This window comes from Saccostrea cucullata, unplaced genomic scaffold, assembly GCF_032062105.1.
Source record: "Saccostrea cucullata isolate Sc308-1 unplaced genomic scaffold, CSIRO_AGI_Scuc_v1 ctg1738, whole genome shotgun sequence".
Classification (NCBI taxonomy): domain Eukaryota; kingdom Metazoa; phylum Mollusca; class Bivalvia; order Ostreida; family Ostreidae; genus Saccostrea; species Saccostrea cuccullata.
In genome coordinates this window covers 31,559-41,770 of record NW_026937872.1, presented here as the reverse complement: position 1 = coordinate 41,770, position 10,212 = coordinate 31,559, and the positions used below count along the sequence as shown (strand labels likewise).

General features: G+C 32.6%; 1 protein-coding gene across 1 annotated transcript in view; it reads left to right on the top strand.

Moving 5' to 3' along the window:
- The first annotated feature begins 4 nt into the window (after nt 1-4).
- LOC134249000 (zinc finger protein AEBP2-like) overlaps nt 5-10,212 on the top strand; it is a 31,184-nt gene continuing 20,976 nt past the window's right edge. The window contains exon 1 of the mRNA XM_062731376.1: nt 5-372. Within this exon, the coding sequence (XP_062587360.1) occupies nt 56-372 (317 nt within the window). The 5' untranslated portion in view covers nt 5-55. The remainder of the gene's footprint in view (nt 373-10,212) is intronic.

Here is a 10,212-nt window from a genome sequence, read left to right as displayed (position 1 = left end):
ACCAGCAGAGGAAATCCTCTCCAATTAACGTGACGTCACATCGAAGGTGTACAAGATGGCGGCCGTCGGGTGCCTTGAAAGGGACCGCGGGAAGGAAGCTATGGCAAAAGATGGGGCACAGGTGCTCGATTTTTGCCGGAAAAGTGGAGTTAATCGCTCATTTTGCTTTGATGAGAAATCTTGTGAGTGCTTGGGTAAAAATGGTGGATTAATCGAGAAACTTTGCAGACTGAACGGCTCAGTGAAGAATTCCTCGTTCATTGAGCCAGCCACTTCAATGCCCACCCTCCGATCCCGGGGGGACAGAAGGTCATCGGGGTCAGAGCCGCAAAGGAGGAAAAGGAGGCTTTCGAAGGCAGAGAAGGCAGATGTGTAAGTTTGCTCAGAATTTTTTTCTGCAGAGGGTAAAACATGCTGCACATACTTTCTTTGGACAAAGACTTTTGCTGTGGGGCCACCGAGGGGAAATTGAATTTAATACACATTGTCTCGTTGTCAGTCTATCGATTTCTGCATGAAACATTTAATGGGTTCCCCAATACACATTAAGGTCTTTGTGTCATTGATTATGAAGATTTTCAATGGGTTGGGGGGGGGGTAATTTTTTTTAGTTTAATCAAAGATTTTTTTACTTCATATCATGTTTGATAGTTGTATAATTCAAGTCATTGTGGTGTAATAGATAAATGAATGTCCTACGTTAGTATTTGAACTTTAATCATCCCATTGGCCCTTAAAGAAAATATATAAAGAGTGGGGTATTTTTTTCAGTGGGGGGAAGGGGGCGGTTAGAAAAAAAAACATAAAATGTTGAGGTTTAGCATTATAAACACATGTTTAACAATGTTAAATAAGCACGACAACCAATTTTTAAATTTTCTAAAATTGTATTATGGCATTCATTTAAAAATATCCTTATTTTTTAAAATTTTTATTTTAAAATTTTGTAATGGAGTCAAGGAAGTTGCATACACAATTGCATGGAAAATTTGAAAAAATATTACATATCCTGGATGATTTTTTTCCTGGGAGCAGTGATGTCTAGTCAGTTTGTGTGGTTATCGTCAAGTGTACACACATTGTCCCATTGTAGATAAGCCCATAATGGGAGCTCTTAGAAGTATGCAGATATGATCATCAAATTTTTCTGATCATGCTTTTAAAAAAAAAAATCATAAATAAGTATTTTTTGCAATTTGCAAGATTTTAGACATACCAGTGATTTGATTTTCAACACATGTTCATTTTTTGACATATCCTCTATCAAGGGATATTTTTCTCTGGTTATTTTTAAAGCTCGAAATAAAAAAAATAAAATTTAGGTTAAGGATGGGCTCATTAAAAAAAAAAATAGATCAACAACAAAACAATTGAATAAGAAGTATGAATATATAAAACAATGCTAATGCAGCTTATATTTAATAAAGGTTAAAAAAAGAAATCAATATTATGTTATATATATAAAACAATTTCATTGTAAATTGGATTTGAAGTATATGCCAGATGAGTTTTGAAATTACACAAGAGATGAATGCTCTTGTTAACCTTTTGAACTTTGTGACAGAATTCCAACCCTGAGGTCTCTGTGGTTTTCAATGGGGGAGGGGTTATGTTTACCTTGGTAATAAAAAATGAAAGCAAACACAAAAAGGGAGCGTCGGATGACCACAGAATCCATTTTTAAACAGGATCAAGTGCAAGACTCTTAAATATTCTCTTACAATGGCGGAAGAGTTCACTGATGCATTTCTAGTATTATTTCAGTGTCATAACTTTTTTCAGACTTTTGATATGGTATATGCGGTTATTTCATGTTTGGATGAATTAATTAAACCACTTTTGCAAATAATAATACCCACCCTATCCATACTTGGGAGAGAGGGTAACCAAAAGCTTCAAGATAAAAAAAGATATTTTAATTGACTTAGCTGAGCTTTTATTTTTCAGCAGACAATGGCAGAATTGAATATTGTTGGATTTTTTTTTTCAAAAACTAATCTTGACATTGACACATAAATGACATTGATCATGTTGATAAGTGGTTATAAATGAATCATGAACTAAAAAGGGATAAATACATGGACTAAATATATGTTGAGTGGGCAGTGTGCACAATTCATTTTCGAGATACTTACATGACTCAAATCTCAATGAACGTAATTCATATAAGCTTCTATAAATATATTGAATGATCGAGATGCCTTAATGCACTCTTTATATGTTTAACTTGAAGTGCACACTTGAATTGCACATGTATGCACAGCACATTTTTCCCCAGCTTGTAGCAGCTGTTCCCTCTCTCTATGCACAGTATTCATGGTATTAATTGTCACCAACTGAGACTTTTATACTTACAATATAATCTCGGGCATCTCCTAGCTGCAGCAATAAAGATTTTCATTTATTAGTTCTTGGTATTATGCAGAAAACAATGCTGGTTGCACACAGTGAACTAGGAGTCTAATGATCATGCAGATGCCAATTCTTTGCTAGCCAGGCAAGGTGTTTAGGCCACTTTACTCCTCATGGCAGAAGCGACCCCCCACCCCAAAGTTGACTTTCTACTAGGAAGAATTAATGCATTTATCATGTTTATAGCATTGACAGTTTGATTTTAATGTTGATTGCAGATTTTCATGCTTAAGATATTACAATTCTATACCCATGATATCTGTATATTTTATTGCAAGCATATATACCGTACAATAGTTGGGGTGGGGTGAGGATGGGTCGATGGGGTTGTGTGGGAGGGGGGGAGGAATAAAAACAGATATGTACAATCAATCACATGGATTGAAGAAATTTTAACAAACTTGATAAACTTACTCATTTTTTCAAAAAATAGTAATTTGTAATTTAAGCCAGTACAGTGTAATATAGGAACATAAGCTTTGTCTGTCCCTTTAGTTTGGGTTCAAGTTCTTTCACGTAAATGGGTAGAGTTGACAGGCATGTAATCTAATTGTAGTAGGAATTTTGTTGACACAATATCTTTTTTAAAAATCAATGCCTGTTGGTTTAACTACCTGCTCCTAGGCAGGTGTTTTGGGGGAAAATTTATGGGAAGGAAAAGAAAATTTATTCACTCAGTAATGTAAAGTGTTTCTTAAAAAAAAAAAACTGATCATAAATGAAAATATGTGCATTTGCTAACTATGGACATCTCTCTCTCTCTCTTTCCTTTCTCTCTATCTCAGTAATTGCAATATTGTAACAAAATTAATATACATTTTAGTATAATGTACCAATATCATGACTTTTAAAATTCTCCTGTATCGATCGACAAGTTAACTTTGAAAGAATAAATTTTAAAAAGTCAACAAATACACTTTCTTTGAAAAAATTTTCAAGTGAATGGTCATCAAAATACAATGCGCTATATATATATATATATATATATTGTAAATATAAAGTCAACTGCTGTTTTGCCTAGTGGCAGTGTTGAGAAAATATTAAAACAAGTAAACGTAGGTCAATGAACATGATGAAAATATAAATATCTTAATGGTCAACTTTGAATTAGGGTCAATGGCATTTAAATATGCTCTATCCTTGCTTTCTAACTTGATATAATTTTACTTGTAAGGATCGACTCACAATATGTGATAATGTTTGAATGATTGAATCAAAACAAAAATTCTTGCTATCTTACATTATAATGTATCTATAAGCATTTTGAAGATACAGTTCCCTTTTTTGCTGCAAATTAAAGAACTTCTTACTATAACATTAAGTCTATATAAGTGCAAACTGCTAAATCCTAAATCTCTAAATTCAGTCTCTATATTGAAATTTATAGATTGTGCATGTATGTATATTGAGTCTCAGTGCAAACTGCAAAATCGTAAATCTTCCAAAGCTGTTCCAAGGGAAATCTACAACTTCACACATTTTTATCCACGTTCCCTCTCCACAATGCAATTTCACTGTCAGCTGTGAAGTTATGGTGCTATTTTCGGTGCTTATATTTTTTATCTGCAGGGCCATTGCAAGAATTTCAGTCAAGGATAAAAAATTGCTGAGTGGCTTTAAAAAAAAATAACATAATCACTTTTTCGTGGCAGGTTTTTTGACCCATTTGATAGGCAGAGATAAGTGTTCCCCTTTTCTTCTACACGCTGTCGAGCGAAGCCCTAGTCGCATGCATAATGTTCGTAAATTGAGACATCTCTTAAGGGCTAGACAGAACGATTATCTTTTGATGCACATGAAACTGATCTCTCTCTGTCAGTATATAATTTTACGTGCAGCTAAGTATCTACTTCACATTGTTCGCTTTGTTTATGTTTTGAGTTTTTTTTTCTTTGTTGCATAAGAGCATTTAAAGTGCCTAAATTTACATATGTATAGAAAAAAATTGTTCACTACGTATTAATATTTATTTTAATTATTTTAAAGACTCTAAATTTTTTTAATGATGTGATTAAAATAATTATGGTCATTAATCATTATGATGTTAAATGCATGTATTAGATAGGTATATCACAATGATTTAGCCATGCAGACTCAACAATTCCAATTAAAATAGATGTAACATATCAAATTAACTCATTGGGAGTGTGCATCCAATCTATAATTTTTGCCATGGAAAAAAAAAGGTTTGTGCTTTTCAAGAGTAAAAAGATGATAACAAGTAAAAGTCAAAGTCTAATGCTGTATGTTATACTTAGAGGTAAATTAGTTTAATGTGAAGTAAAGCAATGTGTTTACCACCGCTACCCACCTCCCCCCCCCCCCCCCAAAAAAAATGCAATACAGGGGTTCAAAAATCCTCAAGCCCGACGTCCCGGACTAACAAATTCCGGATCCGGACTCGCCATTTAGAATTCGCCAAAGTCCTGGGACTTGGCTATGTTTCTTGTTTATCTTTTTTTATAAGTTAAAAAAATGATCGTAAAGCTAAAAATAAAGCAAATTCTCAATTGTATTAAGTAAAAATGTGGGTTTGTGGGCGTTAAAATACCCATAAAACATTACGAATACAATCCGTTTTTTTTTTTATTTTCCGTTGCGGTTAGACTCTTGCTTTTACGCAATTCCTCATGTTTCCTCCTATATGACAAACGGCAATGAGTTTGTTAAATTTCGTTTTTAGCTGTGACTTACAGCACATTCTTATTTCTATTTATTGTAACAGATGGTTTATTCAGTAGTGAGTATTTGTAAAAGTTATTGTAATGTACCAGTAATCTATCAGTCTGGTATTGTGTTGAAATACTCATGTATGACTATATGACAGTTTATGTAGGAAAAATAAAACATATATTAACACATATAGTCTTTATTCATTCAATGCAACAAATGAAAATAAATTATAAGTTACATAAATTTAATGATGTATAGGTAAATATGGACTCTGAAATTTCTTCCTCGGACTTGCCTAAAATTTACTCTTCAAGTCCTGGACTTGACCATGACAAAAAAAAATTTGAACCCCTGCAATATGTCAAAACTTATACCCATATACCTATATCCATGCAACCTTGAATTTGTAATCAGATTTTGAATTTGTATGGAAGACTAAAGCTCTCTGCTTTTGTTTTAATAATTGCAACCTTTCTGCTACCTCTCTGTACTAGCAGATCACCTCCGTGATTATTACCAATGATTACAAAATCTTTCAAAGAGACATTTTCTGTTTTCCATGTCCTACTCCTTTTTACAACTTACATTTCTCTCAGCTAGATCTGCTCTGAAGGAGATACATGAACATACCCATGTACTCACTGTCGTCCCATTCCTGAGATTCTTTGATCCACCTAAGTGTTAATCTGTTGTATTAGTCGACATCTGTAGTTGCCGTAGATCTGAGGGCTCAGTGTAATCTGTAACAGTAACCTGCTCGTATTGATTGAGGAAAACGAGATTAAGGCTTCCCTGTCATGTTTGTCATATAATTTTACTAGAAGAACAAAGGAGAGAGAGATCGAGAGAGATTTGCAGAATTAAAAAAAGAAATTCTATTGGAACATATTGAATTTTTATTAAAATTTATCAAATAATTTGAGTGTGTAATAATCCAGTCCCCATCTTGCAAAGCTGTGTCCTTTGCAGCATCATAACTGAATACTCTTAGAGTTAGAAATTTATGCAAAAAATGGTGGCCGTGGGACATAACTTTGTGTAGTTTTTAAAATTAACAAGAGAAACCTCAGTTGAAAGAGGGGAGTTGGGGGTTACTAAGCAATTTAAGCATTTTTTTTTTTTCTTTTCGCCTCAATTTATATCAGTATATAATATAATCATGAATTTTATGTAAGTGACATATGATTGAAGAATTTGACCTTTTAGAAGTAAAAATAAATGATTTAAGAGTTAGAGTACAGTAAATGATATATGAGTTCATGTAAATTTCTTCTGTACTTTTGGTCTTGCATGCACCAAAGCAAAACTTATCAAATTGTCACAAATGAGACATATCTGATACTGTACAGCAATATGTATAATTCATATTGTCTGGGTTTTCCTAATAATTTTAGAATTAGTATAATGGAACCAGCAGAAATAAATGTTGTACTTATAAATTATTTTGTTCAATATTGGAGAAAATAAAAGTTAGAGTATTAAAAGAGGTATTAGTATTATATGTCAAGGTCATTCAAGGGTCAAGGTAATACATGTATTATATTTATCTTAAAAAAAAAAAACAACAGAAAATTTTCTTTTTGTGCATAAATTGTAAAATGGATTTGATATTAGGTATAAAGCTTAAAATATAAGGATTTATTTTAATTAAAATGCCAACTGAGGTAAAAATTTATTCAGACTACGTGGTCATGGCCTTTTAGACCCAGAGGGCAAGAGATCGCCCCATTTTCAAGTTAGTTTACAATCCCTTTTTCTCCTACATGTTAGCCCTGAGTTTGCTGGGGAGGATGAATAGAGAGAAAGAATTGTGCGTTCACCTGACGAGACCTGATGAGGCCCCCGTTTGATCTGGTAAATCTCAGGTTGTTGACTTCGCTCTAGCCTACTGGTTTCCTTCCTTCCAGCACCGACTTGGTTATCTGGGTCAATGAACCGGCCTTGTGTTGCTCCGTTGCTACTGAATTGATTTCTCTGGTACTCTTAGGTGGATATAATTTCTCTCAGTGCTGCATGTTCAAGATGCCAAAAATGTCTTCGAGTACATGTAAAAGTGAAAAATTAAAATAGGTATAGTCGTGTCTTCAGTGAAGTGTTTTTGGAGTATTTTTACCTACATAGATATTCCTTAAGGTTAATTAGTTAAGATTTCTGATTTTAGACTAATTGATTAAGTCATCAAAGCCATTTTTCATCTGTGCCTCTAGAAATAAAAGGTACATTTAGTTGATTTATGTCGGGTTACTAAACTCTCAAGGCCAGTTTATAAGATTCCTAGAATACTTTTTCACCATGTGCAGAATAAGCAGTATTATTTGCTTCCTGAGGTTTTTTGTTCATCAGCAGTATGGGATGGTGAAATGAAAATGAGATGTTGGGAACCTCTTTAATAGATATAACTGTATAGTGTATAATATAATACAGCATGTCTTGAAAGGAGATCAATTCATTGATTTTGGCATACATTTTGATGAGCACTTGACCTACGGATGTAGACCTTCCCTTTCTGTGGGTAGAAAACTTGGTTCTCAAGCTTAAATTTTTCATTGAGGCTGGAACAATTAAAAAAAAACGTGACCTCGATCTCTAGACTTACCGGTAGTGATCTCGATTAACTCCTAGCGTTTTACATGTCTACATTGGTACAATTTTTATAGACGTGACCTGATTTATTAGATATGACCTAGACACTGAGATCAAATATTGATTGGCAACAGTCTCTCGGATATATTTTGTTTGATTTGCTGATTATGAAAGCATTGACAGGTGATAAAGGGGAAAACTATAGGATTTACATGGGCACTACCGCGTTGCTTTGTTTCCTTTATTCTCTCTCCTGGTGTAATTACTCGTTGTTATATAGAGCAGGCGTAATGTTAATTCGATTATTATATGCTGGAGGCTGATTGCCTTAATTTCACAGGATTTATTAGCAATATTAGGTTTTTATGTCACTTTACCATGCTTTATCAAGAGAGGGGAAAAACACATTAAACTTTTAGTTTTATTATATATCTCAATCATTCAGCCACATTCATTATCAAGTTGAAATTAAAAAGGTCTCAAAAACTAGTGATAGAGAGGAGGGGGGACAATAAGTGTTATGATAAAAGGAATTGAAAAAGGTCGATTTAGCTATAGACTCAATGACATGTCCATTTTGTTTTATTTCTTATACAGGTTTAATTAAGTTTTAAATTGTCTACAAAATCCAGGCATTAATTTCTTTGTGATGAATTATCTTGGAATTAATCAACAGATCGAGACCTAACATTTTACTCACTTAGGAATGAAAATAAAAATTCATGTAAGTGAACTTCATCACAGAAATGACTGATTAAAAGACTTTTCAAAAATAATGTTTAATATTCATTAGGGCACTTAGATGTCTTATATGTTTTTGGAAAATGTGTTGTCACAAATAATTTCTCATAAAAATATACCAAAGTTTGATTTTTGTTGTTGATATTGTGAAGTGTGTTTGACTGGAAATCTTGATAAGGAATCTATTGCTATTGATTGACAGCTGTAAGGGTTTGAATGTAAATTGCTTTTATCCCAGCATACTTGAAAAAAAGAAATCCAATAATTCCTCTCCTGACCTAGATCCAGATACATTGTAAAGTTATAATGATTGTAAAAGAACAAATGATTACATGTTACTATTTTTAGAGAAAATTAAAGAAATTTGAAGCACAAAGAGAAAAATTATTTGAGGTTCCCAAACATGGAACACTTTTTAAAGAGAGGAAGAAAAATCATTAAGCTCGATTTAACATTTTGCATCACTCCTACAAAAAAAAAAAAATTGTCTGTGTCATCAAAATGTTTAACAGGAAGGCCCCACATTTGGCACATTTTATAAGCTCTAGGGAAGTGACTCTTAGGAGCAATGTCATGTCAGCCTTTGTGAATTTAAAGGGCTTGTGCCGTAATTTTAACTAACGAAGATCTAATTTCCTGGCAGCATTGATCCACAGATTTTCTGTTGCTTCTGTTGATCTCTTTTCTTAGATATATTGCCATAGTCTCTTTTTTTTGGCCATTATTATCTGCTAATGCCTTGAATTTCTGTGGTATATGATGTTTGTCTTTGGATTGGATGTTATAAATATTTACAACTGCTAATTATTACAGTATTTAAATTCAGTGACTAAAAAAGAAATGGAATGATTTTTTAAGAAAAAAAATAAGCTGTTGTATTTTATCTTTGAAAAACTGGACAATTATCTTGAATTGATTACAATTTTTTAAGTATGAAAAAATATATTAATTTTAATAAAAATAAAAGTTTATGTCAAATTCTACTTTATAGTGTTTGAAAACACAGCTTTCAGCAAAGTATATCAAAAAACATCGAAAGTTTGGAGACTTCAGTCTACGCCAGTTTGCATTTAATACAAGGTTGTCTGTTACATGACTTGCCAGAAAAATGCTTTGCACTTAATTTGTCCAGTTCATTGAGCACACATAGGAATTCATAAAACTTGAAATGAGTTTTTTATTATGGATCTTTTCAAGGGTATAGGTTTTTTGGGGGTAATATCGCACTGGCCTCTAAAAGCCACTCTGTCAGAAATGAAAATGAGGCCATGCCCTGGGTATGAAATAGCAACTTGTGTCTGCTGTCTTTGTCTGGTGGATATTTGATAAGTTCAAGGACAGGTATTTTTATCTACTTTTGGGTTGGAGGTTATTTTGGGTTGTTTATTATGGTTTTCAAAGCTGGCATTTACAAATTATTTTTTCTTGCTTGTATTAAGTGTTTTTGTCATGCACAGTTTTATGTACTAAAAAGAGAAAATTGAAAAGATCACAATTCCCCCTTACATGATATGGAGAGGGGAAAAAATTGTATACCTGTGATATGGGTGTTATGATATTTGATGCGTTTTTATGGGTTTTTTTTTTTTATTTCATGTTCTTCAAATTTTATAACAGATCTATTTGAATTCTTTAACAAAAAAATATTCATTATAAAATAAATATAGAGCCTAAAATATATGTTAATATGTCGAAATGATTACAATATTATAATAAAGTATGATACATAATTACTCATTTTAACGAGTATGATTTAAAAATAAATATCGGTTATAACAATGAAGATATTGTTAATTATTGGAT